This window comes from Caenorhabditis elegans, chromosome III, assembly GCF_000002985.6.
Source record: "Caenorhabditis elegans chromosome III".
In the NCBI taxonomy this organism is placed as follows: Eukaryota; Metazoa; Nematoda; class Chromadorea; order Rhabditida; family Rhabditidae; genus Caenorhabditis; species Caenorhabditis elegans.
Window position 1 is genome coordinate 12,919,770 of NC_003281.10, and position 22,753 is coordinate 12,942,522.

A 22,753-nucleotide genomic window follows, 5' to 3' on the forward strand; every position below is an offset into this window, starting at 1 on the left:
AAAATTTTAAAATTGAAGGATCAGAAAACCTGCCCTATTGAGAATTAATCTAAGTCTTCTAAATTTAAAAGGGCCCAGAAGTTTGATTTAAAAAATCGAAAAAAAAAACAATTTTCCGTATAGTCATATGATGACAGTATACAACATCAGTTTCCCTGCAGAAAGTCGAAAAGTGAAGAGAGATGGAGAAGCAGGCGAGAGACCTCCCATCGCTCGCCGCGCCGGTGAATCATGAAAGAGCAAATATAGAGTGTCTGTGTCTCTCTCTGTCTTCAACACTATTTTCATACTTCTACATTTCTGAACCTCTCATATTTCAATGTTCCATGGGGGGCTTGACTGTTTGCCTACGGAATTGCATAACAAGGTGAGCAGGCAGGTAGGAGGGGGGGAACCGAATCGATAAATTGTATACGTTGAGGAGGTTGACTATTTGCATTTCGGCGGCTTGAGCCCTAGCGGGAAAGGGTTCCAAGCTGCTGAACATGTGCACAAATGAGCAAATGAAAATGTTTATGTAGAGGAAAAGCTCGACTTTGATAGAATCGATAGTAATTTAATATGAATTTTTTGAGGAAATAATGGAAAGGGCATCAGAATTTAGCGGGTCTCGACACGACAATTTCTAGGCGGAACAGGCAGAAAACAGACCGTAATGACCGAATATAAGTATTTAAAATATTTGGAAAAAATTTTTTTAAAAATTGATTTTTTTTTGGATTTTTTTGCAGAAGCCGGCCGTTTTTTTTGGAAATTTTGAAAAAAAATTTAAAAAAATTGTTTTTTTTTAAATTTTTTTTTTTGCAGAAAAAAGGATATTTCCAAAAGGTTGCCGGGGCTTAATCAGTCTTTTTTTTGTTTTGAAAATTTTGGAAAAAAAATTCTTAAAAATTAGGAAATTTTTTTTTTCAATTTTTTTTCAAATTTTAAAAAGCTCATTACGGCCTATTTTCTGCCATTTAATGCCGAAAAAAAAATTTCCAGCAAAAAGTCGTGGCGAGACCGCTATTTTTGGTGCAAAAATCGTTTGTGTAATATAAAGGGCGGGTAGGAAGGGGGAGGAGAAGATCTGAAAGAGCACATGAAAAATTATGGAAAAAGCGGAAAAATGTAAGCGAAAAGGGGAAGAAATCGGATGTTTGGCAGAAAAAAAATATTGGAAAAAACACTGAAAATCTAGAATTTGTGCACAAAATGGGGAATTCGCTTCAAAAAATCCCACTTCATCTGATTGGTCGAAAAGTGGGCGGAGCAATTCGCTGATTGGTCGGCCAGAATTTAGCCAAAATTGAAAAAAAAAAAACATTTTAAGCCGTTTTTTTTTGTGGAATTTCTGGATTTTTTGGGTTTTCCAAAAAAATCCAAACTTTTTGGATTTTTTTTCAATTTTTCAAAAAAAAAAAACGGCTTATTAGGCTCCGCCCACTTTTTGGAGATGTTTTTTGAAAAATAAATTCCAAAAAAACACTTAAAATTTCCGGATATCCAAGAAGTGGGCGGAGCCTGATAATAAATTTTTTGGATTTTTTGTTTAATTTTTCAAAAAAAAAAACAAGGCTTATTAGGCCCCACCCACTTTTTGGAGATATTTTTTCTGGAAAATAAATTCCAAAAAAAAAAACACTTAAAATTTCCGGATATCCAAGAAGTGGGCGGAGCCTAAAAACCAATTTTTTTTGGATTTTTCAACAAAAATCTAGAAAATCAGTGTTTTTGTGGTAACAACAAAAAAATATATAAAAAAAGTTCAATTAATAAATCACATGACTGGCGGAGCTCTAGCCGAGATGAAATCAATAGCTCTGTAGATCAGTGAGCTAATCGGACGGGGGCAACTCGAGCTCATCGCAACATTCTGAAGTGATCCACGCATTTGCGCGAACGCTTGACGAGTCGACGGATTCCGTCTGGAGGCGTATCTCAGCGAAAGGAACCGGTAGTAGGCGAACGGCAGGAGCAGTGATCCTTTTCCACTGAAAATCAGCGAGACGAGCAGTGGAACGAGAAAGATTTCCGAGCAAGCGATGATTCCGAGAGCATTTTGGGTTTGATGAGCAGTGAATTGTTCCAGTTTTGGGATGATTGAGCTGGTGTGACCGGTTTCACGTAGGATTTTCGTCTGAAAAATTACTTATTAAATGTGGAGTAGCGTCAGTGGGGAAATTGGTTTAAAACACGCCTATGGTACCACAATGACCGAATATCATGATTAAAAATTCAAAAAATTCAAAAATTTTTTTCTAAATTCTATATGATTTTTTGAAAATTGGAAAAAAATCTCAGTTTGCGTGGAATTCCTATTTGAATTACCGCCAATTGGATTCGTTCGATGGAGCGCGCTTGCACGTTTTTAAATTTAATTATTTTATTTTTTGTTACTTATTTTCCACCGATTTTTAATGTTTTCGGTGTATTTTTGCTTGAATTTTAGAGAAAAAGTCAAAATAAATGCAAATTTTCGATTAAAAAGCACGGTTGCAGTCGTAAATCAGTGAAATTAATTAATTCAAGTTTGAAATCGTTTAAAAGCGTTACTTTTTCATTTTTACTATGTCAGCGTAGTGCTTTTTTATCGAAAATTTGCATTTATCTTGACTTTTTCTCTAAAACTCAAGCAAAAATACACCGAAAACATTGAAAATCGGTGGAAAATAACAAAAAATAAAATAAATAAATTTAAAATCGTGCAAGCGCGCTCCATCGAACAAATCCAATTGGCGGAAATTCAAAAATAATTAGGCAAAAACTGAGATTTTTTCAATTTTCAAAAAATCATATTATCATGATATTCGGTCATTGTGGTACCATAGGCGTATTTTAAAGCAATTTCCCCACAGGGTGTGTACCTTTAAACAGTTATTTTTGTGGTCATTTAAATCGAAAAATTTCAACTCTACTACGGCCCGAAAAACCGATTTTCGTAAGGACATGTTATATATTTAAAGGGGGAGTAGCGCCCGTGAGGATTTTGTCTAAATGCACTTATAATGATCCAAAACAACCGAATATCATAATAAAATACTCCAAAAAAAAATATATAGATTTTCATAATTTCCGGGCAAAGTTTTGGCAAATTGCCAAAATTTTGAAAATTACAATCTTTTTGAGGAAATTTAAAGAAATGTCGCATGTTTCGACCCCTACAATGTTCTAATACAAATAATTTAAACAAAATTAAAACATAAAAACAGTCGAAAAAAAAAATGTTTTTTTGGTCGACTTCCAAAATTATGAGTGGCAAAAACTGAGTAATTGCCACTTTTTGACAGTAAATAAAAAATGTTCAAAATTTTTTTGAAAAGTTTTAGGAGGCTAAAAGCATACAATTTTGATCATGTTTCGAATTTCTCTCAACTCAAAAACGTGCGTAAATGACCACCAAAAAATGCAAAAAATTCAGATTTTTTTTTTCAAAATCAGGGTCATAAAAAATGTTTTGGGCGTTTTTTGAGAAGTTTCTTTATGAAATTCAATAGTTTTGGGTCATCACTGCAACTTTTTCCTCACGAGGGACGAGGAAAAGTGGTTTCTAGGCCATGGCCGAGGGGCCGACAAGTTTCAGCGGCCATTTATCTTGCTTTGTTTTCCGCCTGTTTTCTTTTGTTTTTCACAGCTTTTTCCCGTTTTTTCTTACTAAAACTGATAAATAAATACTTTTTGCAGATGCTAAAACAATTTCCAAGTGAAAAAATAATGTATTCAGTGGGCAAGCAGCGGTGAAAGTGGTCAATGTAAAATGATGGATTACGGGAATACAAAACCTATACTTTTTCTGAAACATGATACATATGCTGCTTAAATGCTGAAATTACCTGATTTTCATAACGAGACCGCTGAAAAAGTTTTGAGGTTTCCAAAATTCAACTTTTTCGGTGAAAAAGTCGAGATTTTCCAAAATTCAACTTTTTCGGTGAAAAAGTCGAGATTTTCGCACAAAAAGTTGAATTTTGAAAACCTCAAAACTTTTTCAGCGGTCTCGTTATGAAAATCAGGTAATTTCAACATCTAAGCAGCATATGTATCATGTTTCAGAAAAAGTTTAGGTTTTGTATTCCCGTAATCCATCATTTTACATTGACCACTTTCACCGCTGCTTGCCCACTGAATACATAATTTTTTACTTGGAAATTGTTTTAGCATCTGCAAAAAGTATTTATTTATCAGTTTTAATAAGAAAAAACGAAAAAAATCGATGAAAAACAAAAGAAAACAGGCGGAAAACAAAGCAAGATAAATGGCCGCTGAAACTTGTCGGCCCCTCGGCCATGGCCTAGAAACCACTTTTCCTCGTCCCTCGTGAGGAAAAAGTTGCAGTGGTTCAGTCCAAAACTTTACCATAAAAGTGCAAGCATGAAGAGCCGCATAGATAGTAACTGGAAGAGCAGCCATGCTTACTGGAGCAGCCATCAGGAATACGACAGAATAGACGAGATAATGGAATGAATCTTCGATGATGAGACGCTGAATAAACTGCGCATTCAGTGCAAATTGTCCTTGAATTCTCGTGTGAAGACGGAGGGCGAATGTGGCGGCGGCTGAAAAAAAAAAGTTTTTTTTTGGAAAAAAAAATCTCAAATTTTGCGGTTAAAAATTGGATTTTTATTCAATTTTTTGTCATATTCTGCACATTTTTGCAAGAGCATCGCATAGAAAAAGAGGCGGAGCGTAATTTTGCAACCCTGCGGCACGGTTTTCCAATGAATTTTCGATTTTTCTTTTTTCTCAATAAAAATTGGATTTTATTCAATTTTTTGTCATATTTTGCACATTTTTGCAAGAGCATCGCACAGAAAAAGGGGCGGAGCTTAATTTTGCAACCCTGCGGCACGGTTTTTTCTCCATTTTTCTCAATAAAATTTCGATTTTACTTGTTTTTCTCTTTTTTTTTCGAATAAAATTCTATCGAAAAAAGATAATAAAACATGTAAAATCGAAAGTTTTTTTTTAATCAATTTCAAAAAAGCAGTGGAAAAACCGTGCCGCAGGGTTGCAAAATTACGCGCCGCCTCTTTTTCTGTGCGATGCTGCTTTTTTTTTTTGCAAAATCTCACATTTTTTCGTTGATTACGGTACTTTTGTAGCCGATATCGACGTTTAATGCACCGTGAATTTTGCAAAAAAGGAGTATCGCACAGAAAAAGAGGCGGAGCTTATTTTGCAATCCTGCGGCACGGTTTTTTAGCTGCTTTTTTAAAATTGAATGTTTTAAAATAAAATTTTTGATTTTTCCTCTTTTTAGAATAAAATTCTATCGAAAAAAGATAATAAAATATGTGAAATCGAAATTTTATTGAAAAAAAAAATCAATTTCAAAAAAGCAGTGGAAAAAAACCGTGCCGCAGGGTTGCGAAATTACGCTCCACCTCTTTTTCTGTGCGATGTTGATTTTTTTTTGCAAAATCTCACATTTTTCGTTGATTATGGTACTTTTATAGCCGATATCGACTTTAAATGCACCATGAATTTTGCAAAAATCAGCTTCGCCGCACAGAAAAAGAGGCGGAGCGTAATTTCGCAACCCTGCGGCACGGTTTTTCTACAGCTTTTTTAAATTGTTTTTTTTAAATAAAATTTTTATTTTTCTTGTTTTTCTCTTTTTTTCGATTAAAATTTTATCGAAAAAGGGTAATAAAACATGTAAAATCGAAATTTTAATTTTAAAAAATCAATTTTAAAAAAAAACACTAAAAAACTGTGCCGCAGGGTTGCGAAATTACGCCCCGCCTCTTTTTCTGTGCGATGCTGTTTTTTTTTGCAAAATAAAGGACAAAAATTAGCAGAGTCTGACGAAAATCAAACGGAGAAATCGATAATTTTTGGGGATTTTGGCTAAATTATGCAATTTTTTCGAATTTTTTCGAATTCCCGGTCTGAAATTCGGGCTTTTAGGCTTTTGCCAAATAACGTACAAGCTGCGAAGATCTTATAATACGCAGAATGAGCCGGCACCAATCCAATAAACGGAATCATGTAGTTCAGAGCAAAAAAGACGGTCAAAACTCGTGCGGCGAATAGCACACACTCCATTGTGTTCGCCGAAACGTATTGCTGGAAAATTATTGATTTTTAGTTGGAAAAAACTGCAAAAATTCTCACTGAAATCGAGGAATAAGCTGGCGGTGGTGGTGGTGGTGGGGCACTCGAAGATCCAGAAGATCCAGCTCCGGTGGATGAAGATTGATGATCATCGGGTTCTTCGACAATTTCGACCATTTTTGTGAAGTTTTTCTGCAAAAAAATCTGTGAAATTGGGAAAAAAGGAAAAAATTGAGGTTAGGAGACGTGGATTAGCCCAAAAATTGCGTAGAATGTTCCGGAATCATCGATTTTTTTCTGTTTTAAACAAAAATTAAGGCAACGCATATTGAAAATCAAAAGAAAACACCAGCGGTTTCTATGGAAATCAATTAACGAGTATGTGGAGCCGCAGAGCACACATTCTCGATAATACTTGAGAACGACCGCAAACACTTTGACGGCACGTTGCACAGAAAATATTTTTGTGATTTTTTACTTTATTTACTCATAATAATCGTTTTAAACTGCTTTTATCGGATATAAATTCATAAATTTGAAGAAAAACTGCAGAATTTCTCTAGCTAGAAATAAAAAATAAAATTAATTGTCGTCAAGTTGTGCGCATTGTACGCAAGCAGCGTGACGTCAGATTGCACAGTTTTCTTTTTTATATAAAAAATTTAATTTAATCTTTTTTAAAATCAAATTTCCGCTATTCAAATAGATTTTAAGAGCTTATTTTAAAATAAATTAAAATTTCCTGAATTTCAGAATGCTAAAACTCGCTTCATCCCTCAGAACTGGTCTTATAAGCCGAAGCATCCGAACATTAGCGCCAACAGTGAACCCGGCCGAGCAACAGCAAGTTCAAGCAGTTTTACCCGACAAACTGTACAGCTCAGTTGAAATCGAGTATCGTGGGCACGACAAGGCGGTTTTGAAGTCATATACGTCGTTTTTGCAGGTATTTGAACGTTTTTCAGGTCTTTTTGATTTTAAATTGCATTTTTCATTTATTTTCAGCAAGTCTGCCAACACCTGGAGATTCCTCAAGGTCGTCTCGAAGTTCTTCCGTATATTCGATGGGTTCAGCCGGCTCTGCGCTCGAAATTCGTCCATAAAAAATATAAATTGCATTATGAGACGAGAACACACATTTCTAAACTTGAGGTTGGAAAATAATTAAACGCCTATGGGGTCACAATAACCGAATATCATGATAAAAAAATTCAAAAAAATTTTCTAGATTTTATATGATTTTTTGAAAATTAGAAAAATCTCAGTTTTCCCCCTAATTCCTAATTGAATTTCCGCCAATTGGATTCGTTCGGTGGAGCGCACTTGCTATATTTTCATTAATTTATTTTATTTTTTCTCATTCTTTCACTGATTTTCTTCAATATTTGCGTATTTTTATCGGAAAAAGAGAGAAAAATGCAAGATAAAATCAAATTGTTCATTAAAAATCACTGAAAATGGGTAAAACTCTAAAATTATGAGTTCTGGAGACAACAAGCTAGCTTGAAATTAGCATATTTTACAGTTTTACCCATTTTCAGTATTTTTTTTTTATGAAGAATTTGCATTTTTCTCTCTTTTTCCGATAAAAAACCACAAATATTGAAGAAAATCAGTGAAATAATGAGAAAAAATAAAATAAAATCAATAAAAATAGAGCAAGTGCGCTCCACCGAACAAGTTCAATTAGCGGTAATTTAAATAGGAATTAGGGGAAGGGAAGAAAGAGATTTTTTCAATTTTCAAAAAATCATATAAAGTCAGGAACATTTTTTTGAATTTTTTTATCATGATATTCGGTCTCTGTGACCCCAAAGGCGTGTTTTCACCTTAAATTTTTTTTTCCAGATCCTCAACGTGACTGGCTCCACAGCTTCAACATTCCTCGAATACATCCAACGAAACATCCCAGAAGGCGTCGGAATGCGTGTCGGATTCACCGAACTTCAACCACTACCGCTGACAATTCAGAAAAATTGATTTATAACCAAATTCTAGTGTGTAGATCCTTATTGTTATTTCGTTTTTTTTTCCTTCTTCAAATTGTTTACTTTTAATGAAATAATAAAGGTGGACCTCTCACCTGATTGGTCGGAAAGTGGGCGAAGCAATTCGCTGGTTGGTCGGCCAAAATTTAGCCAAAATTGAAAAAAAGGTGTTTTTTTTCTGTGGAATTTCTGAATTTTTAGGATTTTCCAAAAAAAATCCGAATTTTTTGATTTTTTAACAATTTTCAAAAAAAAACTGCTTTTTAGGCCCCGCCCACTTCTTGGAGATAGGTTATTTTGGAAAATAAATTCCAAAAAAAACACTGAAAATTTCCGAATGCCCAAGAAGTGGGCGGAGCCTAAAAATAAATTTTTTTGGATTTTTTTATTTTTCAAAAAAAAACGGCTTATTAGGCCCCGCCCACTTCCTGGAGATATCTGTTTTTCTGGAAAGGAAAAAAATTCCAAAAAAATCACTTGAAATTTCCGGATATCCAGGAAGTGGGCGGAGCCTAAAAATAAATTTTTTTGAAAATTTCCAGTAGATCTTTGTTGTTGCATTTTTCTCTATATTTTCAAATTGTGTTTGCTTTTATTAAATATATAAAATGAGACCAAAAAACATGGCAAAACAAGTGAAAAAGATCAAAATAATTATGATTTCCCGCCCGAATCATCGATCAATAACGTTCACGTCTTCTGTCATCATTGCGATGATGCCGGCTCGAGCTTCGGTCATATCCATGACGATCGTGATGACGGTGTGGCGTGGAATTCTGATGACGTCCATTGTACGGAGGAGCGGATCTATTAATTTGTTGCTGCATCATTTGATTTACAAAATGTTGATGAGGAAGCATTTGCGGAGTCGAATATTGTGGAGGACCTGGAAAATATTGATTTTTCGATTTTTTTTCCGACATTCTTGCGTTTTTCGGCTGAATTGGTTACTTTTTTCAGCGAACTTTTTTCAGCTTTTTCAATTTTATTCAATTTTTTTTAGTTATTTTAGGTACATTAAGCTTGTTCTCATGAAATTTAGGTCTAAAAATCTAGAACTTTTCAGAAACTTCTGCAAAAAAAATCGATTTTTTGGAAAAATTAACGAATTTTTCCGACATTTCTGCGTTTTTCTGCAGAAAATTTATTGGTTTTCATTGAATTTTTCTCTAATATTTGATTTTAGGAATGATTTTTCAGACTTTTTGCCGCAAAAAAAGTCCCTGAAACTCTCTAAAATTGGCCACTTTTGAGCTTCAGCAATTTTTTTTTGCGGAAAAATGTCTGAAAATTGGACAAACGATGCTCTTTTTTTCGTCTGGTGTAATTTTTTTTCCCAATTTTTGAGTTATTTTAGGCCTAATTAGGTAAATTGAGCCTGCTTTTATGCAATTTAGGGCTAAAAATCTCCAATTTTTCAGATTTTTGAACAAAAAAAAATTTTTTCTAATTAAGATTTTTTCACCGATTTCTCACTTATATTGAGGGGGTTTCGGAAAAATTATAGATTTGTTCTTCTAAAATTCCTCAAAAATTGGCTCAATTTTTTAAAAATCAAATTTTCCGGCTAATTTCCGCAAAAACCTTGCAAATTATCGATTTTTAGGGTTTCAGCATGTTTTTTTGCGGAAAAAAGGTTGAAATTTTGAATTTTTTGCAAAAAAAAATTTTTAAAAAAAAGATTTTTTTTCCATTTTTCAGTTATTTTGAGCCCGTTCTCATGTATTTCAGGCCTAAAAATCTCCAATTTTTCAGAAATTTCAACTAAAAATCGATTTTTTTGCTACCTCTTTCCCCTCCGCTTCTCCAATGTCCTCCGGATCCTCCCATCAGTGGAGGTGGCGGTGGAGGTGGAAGAGGATCATATTGTCGATGATGACGAGGAGGCTGCTGCTGCTGCCATGAGTCACGGTTGTTTCCGTTTCTGGAAAAGACAAAAAAAAAATGATTTTTCGGCCTTTTTTTGTTGATTTTCAACGTTTTTCTTCGATTTCTGAGATTTTTAATCAAAAAAAAAATGTTGTGAGACAGAAACCAAGCCAACGCCGGGTATAAAATAAAGCCGAATTTGATCTTTTTATCATCGTCTGAGTTAGAGATGAAGCTTCTTATCGTATTTTTCGCTGTAATTTCTGTGGCTGCGGGGCAGAGCGTGAGTTTTTTATAATGTTTTTTATAATTAAAGGTGGTGTTACACCACTGGTGTAGTAGAATTTTTTTTAAAAATTGCCTTATTAGGCTCAAAATTGTCTGAAAACACCGAATTTCATAATGAAACTTCTTGAAAACTTTTCAGAAAAAAGTTATGACGGCTCAAAAAATGGCCTAAAATTAGATGAAATCGGAAATTTGACCGACTTGTCAATGTCGCAGCGGCTGGAAATATTTTTTTTTTGAAATCACCGTTAAATTTTGAGTCTACGAGTTGATATTTTGCGTTTTAAACTTGATTAACAAGGAAAGTCGAAAAATTTAATGTCTGACTTTGGCATGACATAGTATTTTTTTCGATAAAAGAGTGAAAATAATGATGCCTCCAAAAAATTTAGCTGCCCGGTCCAGGTTCGGCAAAGTTATGACGTTTTGAAAGTGACTGGAACACCTTTTTACAAAATTTCAAAATTTTCAAAAAAAAAAAAAATTTTCTAAAAAGAGGAAAAAACTGTTTTAACTTATCCAAAAATGAGAAAAACATTTATCATACACGTTTTTTCTCACCACAGACCAAAAAGCACATTGCTTGATCTACATAACTTGAGGAAAATTCCAAAAAGTACATTTTTTTGCAGATTTAATTTGTGGGTTTTCTTGAGAGGTATAACCTAAAACTTGCATAGCATATGTTTTTCATTGTTTTGAATAATTTACACACATTTGCTCCTCTTTTTAGAAATTTTTTTTTGTTGAAAATTTTGAAATTTTGTAAAAAGGTGTTTTAGTCACTTCCAAAACGTCATAACTTTGCTGAACCTGAACCGGGCAGCTAAATTTTTTGGAGGCATCATTATTTTTACTCTTTTATCGAAAAATACTATGTCATGCCAAAGTCAGACATTAAATTTTTCGACTTTCCTTGTTAATCAAGTTTAAAACGCAAAATATCAACTTGTAGACTCAAAATTTAACGGTGATTTCAAAAAAATATATTTCCAGCCGCTGCGACATTGACAAGTCGATCAAATTTCCGATTTTAACGAATTTTAGGCCATTTTTTGAGCCGTCATAATTTTTTTTGGAAAAGTTTTCAAGAAGTTTCATTATAAAATTCAAAAAAAAAATCAATTTTGTTTCTTTTCAGATCATCTGGAACAATAACAATGCTAACAGATTCCCAAGTTGCTTTGGTACGATTTTTAACGCTAAAAAATCAATAAAATTCAATTTCCAGCCTGCTCCACTGCCGCCGGCTTCGTCGCCAACATTGACGGCCAGTCTACAAATGCTCGGTGCACTGACGCTGCTTCAAATCCAGCCGAACGATGCCCAGGATGTTGTGCATCCGTTGCTCTTGCCGCCGGGCTCTCCGCAGATCGCGCCTCCGGATTCCCGTCGACAAACGGAAGAAGCTGTGTTTGCTGCGTCAGATCGTGCTAATTGAGCCTTAAAATCCTTGAATTAATCCAATAAACTCTACCTATTCCTGTTCCGATCATCTCTATAGCTATCCCGTCTTCCGTCTCGATCCGGTGCCGCTACCGATCGAACTCTTTCCTCGATTTCTCCTTTTTTTCGCTTATATAATTCCTCCTGATTTGTGCCATTTCGCGGCTTTACTTGTAGTTCTTGATTGAAAAGTCGCACTCCATTCATCAATTCAATGGCGAATAGTACAGATAATTCGTCCTGAAATTTATTTTTTTTTTTAAATTTTTCAGCGAAATTGCTTACCTCAAACTCCACCAATGCGAATTTTGCATTAGAATCCCTCACATCTCTCAGAATAACTTTTACAACGGGGCCGGCTTGAATAAAAAGCTCTTCGAGCAATTCTTCATCGACTTCTTCTGAAAAATTGGCCACGTATATTGTGCGCTCTTCTGGAGGCGATGGCGTTGGTTTTATTTCCATTTTTTGCTGAAAATTCAAATTTAAATTCGAAATTTCGAAAAAAAGGCTGAAAATTCACTCATGTGAGAGAAAAAGCGAGAAAAACGAGAAAAACCAAATAAATCCCATTCCCATTCCCGGATGGCGCAAACATGTCCTCGCTGACGCGTTTCTCGATTTTGCTGGCGCATATCTCGTGCATAGAGAAAAGCCAGCACGGCACTAGAAAAGTAGAACCTAGCCGACAAAAACTGGTTGTTTTAGCAAATTTACTTAACCTTTTTCCGTTTTTTGTGAAAATTAATTGTTTCCAAAGTATATTTCAGGTACTTTTACTAGTTTTTTCCGTGTGTCGAGTGGAGAAGAGGCTCGCAGAGCTCTACAGTTCGATTTAAAGCAAAAATTAATATTTCTCCATGGAGCGAGCGGTGTATTTATTTTTAAAATTTTTATACAGCTAAACCGCTCAATTCCTGAGAATTAGCTTTGTTTGAAACCAAACTTAAATTGACTTAAAAATCCATATTTCTACCTCAAAAAATAAATCGAATCCGTCTCAAGAGCCCTTTAGCCACCCTTTAGCCCCCTTCTTCCTCAGAAAAATGTCCGCTTTTTTTTAATTCAAAAGAAAAAAGGTTATTTCTTCCTCATTTTTCTCCTGTATGACGAATTTACCTGCTTTTCAGATCGTCAGAGCGCCCAAATGAGTCATTATTTATTTGTTTTACTAACTATTTCATAGCAGTTTCAAAAAAACTAGAAAGTTCTTTTCAGGTTCAGGCTATGAGGAACAATATTTTTCTAGATTGATAAATAAATATTTCTCCGTTGTTCCGCAATTTTTATCGAGAAAAAACAAGATCAGGCGCCCCCTCGTGGGGTTTTTTTTCTGAAAAGTGCAATTTCCTGCCTCTCTTTTGCTAGACGATTCATTAAAAACCCACAAATGATGATGATAAGACATCAAATTTTGATTTCTTTGGCATTTTTTACAAAGATTTTTGATTTTTTTTAAACGCTAATCGTAATTTCGTACTTTATTTAGTGTGTTTAAACCATAAATTGTTAGAAATCTTGTCTCAAACACATATGTGCTCATGAGCATGCTCACAAATACTTTTTGATGACAAAAACAATTATTTTCACTGATAACATGTAATAAAACATAAAATGAACATAAAACATGATTTTTAATGCAAAAAACCCCTTTTTTCGAAGAATTTTGATTAAATTTGATATTCCACTACTTTTCCCCAGCTCTTTCACTTTCCGCCTTTTCTGGGTCTCCCCCGTCGTCTCCCATATCTCTTCTTCCCCGTTCGTTCTCCCATTTTCTTGGCTAATTGCCAAGAAATTGGAACAACGCCACATCTGTCTCGCGCGCCACTGCAACTTTTTCCTCACGAGGGACGAGGAAAAGTGGTTTCTAGGCCATGGCCGAGGGGCCGACAAGTTTCAGCGGCCATTTATCTTGCTTTGTTTTCCGCCTGTTTTCTTTTGTTTTTCATCGATTTTTTTCGTTTTTTCTTATTAAAACTGATAAATAAATACTTTTTGCAGATGCTAAAACAATTTCCAAGTAAAAAATTATGTATTCAGTGGGCAAGCAGCGGTGAAAGTGGCCAATAATCATATTACAATGCCCACTTTCACCGCTGCTTGCCCACTGAATACATGATTTTTTTACTTGGAAATTGTTTTAGCGTCTGCAAAAAGTATTTATTTATCAGTTTTAATAAGAAAAAACGGGAAAAAGCTGTGAAAAACAAAAGAAAACAGGCGGAAAACAAAGCAAGATAAATGGCCGCTGAAACTTGTCGGCCCCTCGGCCATGGCCTAGAAACCACTTTTCCTCGTCCCTCGTGAGGAAAAAGTTGCAGTGCACCGAATCATATGTTGAATTCATTAAAAATTTCCAATTTTTAAAATGTTTTTTACAGTTTATAGAAATTCAATTTTTGGAATATTGCGGTAAAAACGGTCTCGACCAAGGGTGTCGGTTTTTCGATTTTTTTAGAAAATCAAAAACCAAAAATTTTCGATTTTTCGATTTTTGAACAATCGAAAAATCGAAAAATTTTTCAAAAATTAGCTGAATATTTTCGCCATTATTCTTCTATTTAGAAGAAATTTTGATGTTTTTTCTTATCAATATAAACAAAATTAGATTTAAAAAAATCATATTTTATTGTTAATTTTTTGAACATTTTTTTTTTCGATTTTTTGATTTTCCAGAGAATCGAAAAATCGAAAATTTTCGTTTTTCGATTTTCAATTTTTCGATTTGTAGATTTTTCGATTTTCACCTAAAAATATCGAAAAATGACACCCTTGGTCTCGACACGAAAGATTTTTAGAAAAAAAGGGAGAAAAAAACCGTGCCGCATTAGGCCTAAGCTTCGGTTTAGTCTTAGTCCTAGGCTTAGGCTTAAGCTTCGGCTTATTCTTAGGCTTAAGCTTAGACTTTGGCGGGAATCTGAAACATTAAAGGCGCATGCCTTTTCGCATTAGTCAGAAATGTGTCGTGTCGAGACCCCTTGTTGATTCTTCCGAATTTCCATTGTTAACCAAATGATATTCATTGTCGGAAGGAAATTATATTATACATATAATCTCGTTCAGTATAGTACAACGCCGCTTCCGTACCGCCCATTCATCACCTGTATGGCTGCGTCTCGTCTCTCCTCACTCTCGTCCCTGCCAACCTAAAGTTTGCCTTTCTTACCTAGTTTTGTTAGCTCAGGGAGCACACAATTCTCCTTTTTTTTCTCAAGATAAACATTATTATTTTAACTTCTCTGCGCGATCAAAGTTGCAATCGATATACTACGATTTTTCTCGTTTTTTTATGGAAAAAACCCCAGTTTTTTTTTCAGAAATGGCAAAAAAACAGAAAAAATCAACGGAAAAGTCGGAGAGAACAGTGGAGTTCAAGGAGCCACCGAAGCCCGCGAACAGTGAGGAAAGGTTGGTCTCGACGCGACAATTTTTGGCGAAAATTGGACAGAAAAAATTGATAAAGAAAAAAGTGAAAAATTTTCGATTTTCAAAAAAAGTACATTTTCTACTTTTTTTTTGACGGTTTTTCGATTTTCTCTGAAAAAAAACTGCGAAAAATCGGAAATTGGCATTTTCCGAAAAAAAAAACCTTTTTTACGCCAATTTTTCAGACATTTTCCCCGAAAAAATTGAAAAAATGTCACAAAAAGTTTTTTTTTTTACTTTTTCTGTAATGAAAACCCCAAAAACCCGATTGATTATAATTTTTGCGGAAAAATGCCAGAAAAATTGGAAAAAAAACCGTGTTTCAATTAAATATGCTCAAAAATTGAGAAATTAACCCATTTTTAATTTTTTTTGTAATTAAAAAAATCATAAAACATTTTATAATTTTTTCAAATTTATTTTCGTTGATATATGGTCCATTTTGTATAATTTAAAAAGAAAAAATCCATAAAACTACCGTGTTACAGTAATACTAAAGTCTGAAAATGCGTATTGCGCAACATATTTGACGCGCAAAATATCTCGGAGCGAAAACTACAGTAACCCTTTATATAACTACTGTAGCTCTTGTATCGATTTACGGAAATAATCAATAAATAATCGATAAATCGACAAAATATTAAACGGATTTTCAGAAAATTGAATAAATCGCTGAGAATCGAGCCCGTAAATCGACACAAGCGCTACAGTAGTCATTTAAAGGATTACTGTAGTTTTTTTTTCGCTACGAGATATTTCATATTTTGCGCGTCAAATATGCGGTGCAATACGCATTCACAGAATGTTGTGTTCCCATAATACGGTAGTTTTAGGATTTTTTCTCGTTTAAATTTTTAAAAATGGACCGTAATCACCGAGAATAACATTTTTTTTAATTAAAAAATTTTTATGATTTTTTTTTCAAATTTATGTGGAAAAACAATTTTTTTTTCAATTTCTCAGGCATTTTTCCGCAAAAAAAGTATAAATTTTTTAGGAAAAATGTCTGAAAAAAATTCTTTAAAAAATATTCTTGATGAAAATTCAGTCAATTTTTTTTTCAATTTTTCAGGCATTTTTCCGTATAAAACTTATAACTAAAAGTTCAATTATCGATTTTTTTCTCAGAAATCAAAAAAAAATTATTTAAAGAAATATTCTTAATGAAAATTAAGAAAATTAATTTTTTTTTTCCAATTTTTCAGACATTTATCGATTTTTTCTCAGAAAATCAAAAAAAAAATTGCAGATTAAAGCCAGCTGGCCGAGGAATGAAACCATCACCATCTCAAAATACATTAAATCGAATGGAACGTGAAACGATCGTTTTCTGGCGCCGACCCCACATCGTCATACCATATGCTCTCATGGAAATTGCACATCTCGCCGTTGAACTATTCTTCAAAATATTGGCTCATAAAACGGTGCTCTTGCTCACAGCCATCTCAATCGGGCTCGCCGTATACGGCTATCATGCTCCAGGAGCACACCAAGAACACGTTCAGACCATCGAAAAGCACATTCTGTGGTGGTCGTGGTGGGTGTTGCTCGGCGTTCTCTCGTCGATTGGACTCGGCTCAGGATTGCACACATTTTTGATCTACTTGGGACCGCACATCGCCGCGGTGACAATGGCGGCCTACGAGTGTCAGAGCCTGGATTTCCCGCAGCCACCGTATCCGGAGAGGTGTGCGGAATTTGCTGAGAATTTTGCTTAAAAACTGTTAAAAACTGAAAAAATAGCAAAAAAAAAATCAAAAACTAAGAATTTAGTCGAAAATTTGTTATTTTTGAATGTAAAACTGCTAAAATCTTCTCCACGAGAAGTACACGAGCGTCGTAAATCTACATACGCGTTTTTAGTGTTAAAATTCAGTTTAAAATTGTTGAAGCGGCTCATTCAGACGATACGAGACGAAATTTGCTGAAAATTTACGGCAAATCATTGGGAAACACAAAAAATTGCCCAAAAAAAGAACAAAATCCAAGAATTTTGGGCAAAAACTGACAAAAATATTCAAAAAATCTATTTGCAATTGTCCACGAGGAGTACACACAGTTTGGCCAGTTTTTTTCTAAAAATCTTGGTTTTGAACAATTTTTGGGTTTTTATAGTTCAAAAATCGATAAACTGGCCATTTTTAAATGTAGAAAACTTGAAAAAAATGGCAAAAATGATCAAAAACCAAGAATTTTCGGCGAAAACTGCCAACTTCTCCACGAGGAGTACACGAGGCGCGCGTAAATCGACACAAAGAGAGATTTTCTGGGATAAATATTGAATTTATCTGTGCCCTTTAAAATCTCGACGAACTTAATTTAGTTCGAGATTTTACACACATAAATAAAATGAGCAAATTTGTTGAATTCGCGGCGAGACCTACTCAGGAAAAAACTACGTGTGCCTTTAAACGGAGATCTCAAATTTTTTTGCGAATTTACGATATTAATTTTCACATCACGGATTTCTGGCTTCCCTCATAAATCGAAATGGAAGAGTTTTTTGCTGAACTAGGCCATTTTGGCTCGGCCATATCTGGGGTAGATTTACGGCGCGTTGCGTGTCGCGTCGCGGCTCGATGCACGACTTTCCCACGCGTTGTGCGATTGTCAATGGAGCGCGAAAAAATGCAATGAGGAAGGCGAGAACCCCCCGTGATAAATACTTTGGAAATTTATTATTTACCGTTATTTCACGAAACCTTGTTAGTTTAAAGGCGCACGCTATTTTTGGGTCTCGCCACGATTTTTTTCAAAATTAGAATTTTTGAATTAATTTAAATTTCAAAAAAACCTCAAAATCTTCTTTTTGTTTTCAGCATCCAATGCCCCTCAACAAAAAGCTCAATCGCCGTAACATTCTGGCAAATCGTGGCGAAAGTTCGCGTCGAATCACTGCTCTGGGGAGCCGGAACTGCTCTCGGCGAGCTCCCACCGTATTTTATGGCTCGAGCCGCCCGAATCTCTGGCCAGGAGCCTGACGATGAAGAATATCGAGAGTTTTTGGAGTTGATGAATGCTGACAAGGAAAGCGATGCAGATCAGAAGTTGAGCATTGTTGAACGGGCGAAAAGCTGGGTGGAGCACAATATTCATAGATTAGGATTCCCGGGAATTTTGCTGTTCGCCTCGATTCCGAATCCGCTTTTCGATTTGGCTGGAATCACTTGTGGACACTTTTTGGTGCCGTTTTGGAGCTTTTTTGGAGCAACTTTGATTGGAAAAGCGCTGGTTAAAATGCATGTTCAGGTAATATATTATAACCTTTTTTCCAGAAAATTTGGAATTTCCGCCACTTTTTTTTCCCAAAAAAATTGAATTTTTCGCCAAAAAATTTAATTTTACAAAAAAAATTTTTACATACAAATCTAGATTATTCTCAAATCTAGATTATCATTGATAAATTCATAACTTTTCCGATTTTTTTTCTCGACTTTCTCAAAAAAAAATTTTTTGAGGGTTTTGTCGACAAATTCGGCAAATCGGCAGATTGCAGATTTGCCGGAAATTTTTTCAATTTTGGAAATTTGCCGGAAATTTCAATTCCGGCAATTTGCTAGTTTGCCGGAAATTTTTTCAATTTTGGAAATTTGCCGGAAATTTCAATTCCGGCAATTTGCTAGTTTGCCGGAAATTTTCAATTCCGGCAAATTGCCAGTTTGCAGGAAATTTTCAATTTTGGCAATTTGCCGATTTGCCGGAAATTTTCAATTTCGACAAATTGCCAGTTTGCAGGAAATTTTTAATTTTGGAAATTTGCCGGAAATTTTCGATTCCGGCAATATACCGGTTTGCCGAAAATTTTTAATTCCGGCAAATTGTCAGTTTGCAGGAAATTTTCAATTTTGGAAATTTTCCGGGAATTTTCAATTCCGGCAATTTGCCAGTTTGCCGGAAATTTTCAATTCCGGCAATTTGCCAGTTTGACGGAAATTTTCAATTCCGGCAAATTGCCAGTTTGCAGGAAATTTTCAATTTTGGCAATTTGCCGATTTGCCGGAAATTTTCAATTTTGGCAATTTGCCGATTTGCCGGAAATTTTCAATTTTGGCAATTTGCCGATTTGCCGGAAATTTTCAATTTTGGCAATTTGCCAATTTTCCGAAATTTTTTAATTTCGACAATTTGCCGATTTGCCGGAAAACCCCCTGCTTCACAGTTAATTTTCCATATAGAACTACTATATTTCGACATTACATTTGAAAAAAAACCGGAAATTACCAATTAATCTTATTACTTTACAGATGGGATTTGTCATTCTCGCATTCAGCGACCATCATGCCGAAAACTTTGTGAAAATACTCGAGAAAGTGAGTTTTTATTCATTATACCTCAATTTATATGTAAATTTGTGTGCAGATTCCGGCTGTCGGGCCATATATTCGTCAACCAATCAGTGATTTACTGGAGAAACAGAGAAAAGCGCTTCATAAGACGCCAGGCGAGCACTCGGAGCAGGTAAATTGAGGAGATTTGAAGGAAATTTGAAAAAAAAATGAGACAAGTATTGCTAAATATAAAAATAAAATTTTTGACAAAAAAAATAAATTTTAATAAGATATTTATATTTTAACAATTTTCTCAAAATTTGAACAAAAAACTGAAAAATAAAATTGAATTTTAACAAAAAAGTTATATATCAACAAAAAATCAAAATTAAAAATACAATTGTAGCAAAAAATTAATTTTGAAAAAAAAAAGTTTTAATGAAAAATTTGAATTTTAACTGAAAAATCAAATTTAAACGAAAAAAAGTTACAATTTTTTGGTTTTTTACATAAAAATTAAAATTTTCACAAAAAAAATCAAATTCTACCAAAAAAATTTAAGTTCTAAAAAAATAAAATTTTGAGAAAAAAATTTAAGTTCTAAAAAAATATAATTTTGAGGAAAAAAAAGGCTTAATTCTGACAAAAAATCCCTTAAAAACTGTTTAACTAATAAATTTAAATTTCTACAAAAAAAAAAACATTTAAATTCTAACAAAAAATGCTTCAAAAAATTTTTTAACGAAAAAATAAAATTTTACTTTTTTTTTTAAATTTAACAAAAATTAACAATAAAAATTTTAACAAAAAAAAATTAAATTTCAAAAAAAATTTTAATTTTAACGAAAAATTCAAATTGAAACATTTTTTCTCTCTAATAAAAAAAAATCAAGTTTTTACGAAAAAGTTAATTTTAACAGAATAAAATTTTTTAAAAAATTTTTCACAAAAAACATTTGAAACTAATAAAACATGCTCTGAAACTTTTTTAAACAGCATTTCAACGAAAAAAATGAATTTTAGCAAAAAAAATTAAATTGTTTAAAAATCAAATTTTTCAACAACAAAAATTTTAATTTATTTAAAAAAACTATATTTTAACAAAAAAAAATCAAAATTTCACAAAAAGCTTTAAAAATTTTTTAACAGAAACATTTCAACGAAAAAATTAAATTAAACAATTTATTTAAAAAAAAAAAGAATTTTAAAAATAATTTTAAACAAAAAAAAATTATATTTTCAAAAAATTATTAACAAAAAAAACTTTAAGATCACATTTTTTATAAAATAAATTCAAATTTCTCAGAGCACATCCTACCTGGCTTGGGGTCTCTCACTTATGGTAACCTTCATGATTCTCTTCTTCTTCCTCTCAATTGTCAATTCACTGGCAAAAGACTATCACAAGCGGTTATGGGAACGAAAACGGCGACAAAACAAGGTCGAGTAATTAGGTACAACTGCCCTGACACACTGCCCATTTGTCATTAATTTTCTAATTTTTTTCCTTTTAAAAAAATATGGAAAAATTGTTTTATTTCAACTTTTCAATTGTTCAGGATTTGATAGATGAGGAAAATCAAAGTTTTGAAGAGGAAGAAGAAGAAGCCGTAACTCCGCCATCATCATGCCCGCTGCTGTTATCAGATGGATTTGAAGGAGTTGTTGTTAAGAAATGAGAAATAAGAAATAATTGTATAATTTTTTTTTCCAAAAATTTAAATTTCTAAACTAAAATTCGAATTTTTGCATGCAAAAAACACCCACTTTTTGATCTCAAATTTGCACTTATTAAGCACTAAAAACCAATAATTTCTTCCCTTTAAAATCTAAAAAAAATCTTCCAATAACCCCCCCACTGATAACAACAACAAGGCATTTTTCACTCGACGACCGGTGGCGGAGCGCACGTCTTCTTATTCTTCTTCTTCTTCTTCTTTTCCTACCTTTTCTATCCCACTTTTTCCCCGGAATTTTGAGATTTGACATGATTTTTCAGAGAATTTCGAGTTTTGAGAAAAAAAAAATCAAAAAAGCGATTTTTTGGTCAAAAGCCGAAATTTAAAGCTAGTTTTTTTGGAAATATCGATTTTTTTTTTGAGAATTTTTCGATTTTCCAAAAAAAAAATCGAAAGTTGTTTCCCGAAAAGCCGAAATTTTTTTTGAGATATCGAAAAATCGGAGAATTTTTCGATGTTTCCCAGAAATACTAAAATTTTGAATTTTCCGGAAAAAAAATCGTTAAAAAATTAGTTTCTTTTAAAGACCGAAATTTAAAGTTTTTTTTTTGGAAATATCGATTTTTTCCGAGATATCTAAAATTGAAAGAAATTTTCGATTTTCTGAGAAAAATACGAAAAAATCGAAAAAAAAACCCAAATTTCGGTTTTTTCGTAAAAAAAGTCGTAAAAATGTAATTTTTTTCCTGAAAAATCGGAATTTTTTACAAAATATCGGAAAATACTCAAAAAAAAGCTGAAAATTTCGATTTTCCGGAGAAAAAATCTTTTTAAAAAAATATTTTTTTTTTCAGAAAATAAGAAAAGCCGAAATTTATAACTATTTCTCCGGAAATTCGAAATTTTTAACGAAATATCGGAATAATTTTTAGATTTTTCAAGTTTGACTTTGCGAGAAAAAAATCGGAAAAACCTCGATTCGACGCCGAAAAATGCTCCTTTTCGAAAAGATTTTTGAAATTTCAGAAAATCGACATGCAAGCGCGCTCCACGGCGAAATGACAACGATGATCCACCGCCCTCAAAAAGTTGGGTCTCGTTAGGTATTTGGCGGTAAAACTGGTAAAACTCCAGTTTTGCCTCCAACGAGACCCAATTTTTTGGGGCGGTGGTGGAGCGCGCTTGCACAAGCTGAAAGCATTTTTCTGCGACTCGATAATATTTTGAAAACCTGTGTCAATTCTCGAAATTCTTTTTTTAAAAAATAATCCCGAGCTTCTCTCAGTCCTCCTCTATGAGGATGTTCCTTTTTTTTGGTTTTTCAATTTTTTTTAAAATTCCAAATTTCTGTTGTGCAATTCACTTCCCCCCAAGAAATCCCAAAAATCCCCAGTTTTCCCCAAAAATGTTCCGTTTTCATGTGATTTTTCCCCCATTTTTAAAACATTTTTTTGACTTTTTTTTAAAATGATTATTATTATTGTTTTCTATTTCATGGCCGGTAAATTATTTTTTTTCTTTCTTTTTTTTTGCTCTTTTTTTTCAAGAATTTTCGAATTGTTTGAAGGGCTGCTCATCTAATCTTTTGTCATTTTGTTCTGATGCCATCATTTCTGAGAGGACCTTTGAAGACTCGTCACGAAACGGGAGGGGGGCTCAAGTGAGCATTATTATTATTATTATTGTCGCAAAAAGTTTACCCCGGGCTCCCCCTGGCTCCCCTCTTTGAGCAAGGGTTTAAGGGCTCATT

The 22,753-nt window shown here is 33.6% G+C and overlaps 5 protein-coding genes across 11 annotated transcripts; 3 read left to right on the forward strand and 2 right to left on the reverse strand.

Annotated features, from left to right (window-relative positions):
* Window positions 1–496: 496 nt before the first annotated feature.
* Window positions 497–6,228, reverse strand: npp-25 (the record flags this gene model as incomplete). Of its 4 annotated transcripts, none has more annotated exons than NM_001383016.1 (4): window positions 497–2,119; window positions 4,396–4,535; window positions 5,910–6,048; window positions 6,097–6,227. In NM_001383016.1, 2 exons carry the CDS (start codon window positions 4,405–4,407, stop codon window positions 1,760–1,762), a joined length of 372 nt encoding a protein of 123 aa, NP_001370967.1. The 4 variants fall into 4 exon arrangements, with proteins under 4 accessions (NP_001370967.1, NP_499684.1, NP_001335544.1 ...); NM_067283.5 differs by having other exon boundaries at window positions 508–2,119; window positions 4,336–4,535; window positions 6,097–6,228; NM_001348641.3 differs by lacking the exon at window positions 6,097–6,227 and having other exon boundaries at window positions 1,760–2,119; window positions 4,336–4,535; window positions 5,910–6,027.
* A 559-nt stretch (window positions 6,229–6,787) lies between these two features.
* On the forward strand, window positions 6,788–8,117 carry mrps-10 (Small ribosomal subunit protein uS10m). The gene is made up of 3 exons (NM_067284.7): window positions 6,788–6,982; window positions 7,042–7,188; window positions 7,885–8,117. Exons 1-3 carry the CDS (start codon window positions 6,791–6,793, stop codon window positions 8,014–8,016), a joined length of 471 nt encoding a protein of 156 aa, NP_499685.1. The 5' UTR covers window positions 6,788–6,790; the 3' UTR covers window positions 8,017–8,117.
* Window positions 8,118–8,600: 483 nt separating this feature from the next.
* Window positions 8,601–12,098, reverse strand: rbm-7 (RRM domain-containing protein). Its single transcript, NM_067285.7, has 4 exons — window positions 11,913–12,098; window positions 11,659–11,867; window positions 9,812–9,948; window positions 8,601–8,910 (listed from the first exon to the last, which is right to left on the reverse strand). Exons 1-4 carry the CDS (start codon window positions 12,090–12,092, stop codon window positions 8,705–8,707), a joined length of 732 nt encoding a protein of 243 aa, NP_499686.2. The 5' UTR covers window positions 12,093–12,098; the 3' UTR covers window positions 8,601–8,704.
* Window positions 10,104–11,666, forward strand: Y37D8A.19 (uncharacterized protein). Its single transcript, NM_067286.9, has 3 exons — window positions 10,104–10,176; window positions 11,323–11,368; window positions 11,413–11,666. Exons 1-3 carry the CDS (start codon window positions 10,123–10,125, stop codon window positions 11,616–11,618), a joined length of 306 nt encoding a protein of 101 aa, NP_499687.1. The 5' UTR covers window positions 10,104–10,122; the 3' UTR covers window positions 11,619–11,666.
* A 2,849-nt stretch (window positions 12,099–14,947) lies between the features above and the next one.
* Window positions 14,948–22,519, forward strand: epg-3 (the record flags this gene model as incomplete). Of its 4 annotated transcripts, NM_067287.6 has the most annotated exons (7): window positions 14,948–15,038; window positions 16,306–16,743; window positions 17,876–18,305; window positions 19,301–19,366; window positions 19,416–19,514; window positions 20,631–20,765; window positions 20,884–21,300. In NM_067287.6, 7 exons carry the CDS (start codon window positions 14,950–14,952, stop codon window positions 21,001–21,003), a joined length of 1,377 nt encoding a protein of 458 aa, NP_499688.2. The 4 variants fall into 4 exon arrangements, with proteins under 4 accessions (NP_499688.2, NP_001360486.1, NP_001360487.1 ...); NM_001372669.3 differs by having other exon boundaries at window positions 20,631–22,519; NM_001372670.2 differs by lacking the exon at window positions 14,948–15,038 and having other exon boundaries at window positions 16,328–16,743; window positions 20,884–21,003.
* Between the last annotated feature and the right edge of the window lie 234 nt (window positions 22,520–22,753).

Coding starts and splice junctions, on each gene's coding strand:
- mrps-10 (NM_067284.7), top strand. CDS start 6,791: ATGCTAAAACTCGCTTCATCCCTCAGAACTGGTCTTATAAGCCGAAGC. Junction 6,983..7,041: donor CATATACGTCGTTTTTGCAG/GTATTTGAACGT, acceptor ATTTATTTTCAG/CAAGTCTGCCAACACCTGGA. Junction 7,189..7,884: donor CACACATTTCTAAACTTGAG/GTTGGAAAATAA, acceptor TTTTTTTTCCAG/ATCCTCAACGTGACTGGCTC.
- Y37D8A.19 (NM_067286.9), top strand. CDS start 10,123: ATGAAGCTTCTTATCGTATTTTTCGCTGTAATTTCTGTGGCTGCGGGG. Junction 10,177..11,322: donor CTGTGGCTGCGGGGCAGAGC/GTGAGTTTTTTA, acceptor GTTTCTTTTCAG/ATCATCTGGAACAATAACAA. Junction 11,369..11,412: donor CAGATTCCCAAGTTGCTTTG/GTACGATTTTTA, acceptor TTCAATTTCCAG/CCTGCTCCACTGCCGCCGGC.
- rbm-7 (NM_067285.7), bottom strand. CDS start 12,092: ATGGAAATAAAACCAACGCCATCGCCTCCAGAAGAGCGCACAATATAC. Junction 11,868..11,912: donor TCGCATTGGTGGAGTTTGAG/GTAAGCAATTTC, acceptor AATAAATTTCAG/GACGAATTATCTGTACTATT. Junction 9,949..11,658: donor GATGATCGGAACAGGAATAG/GTAGAGTTTATT, acceptor TGTCTTTTCCAG/AAACGGAAACAACCGTGACT.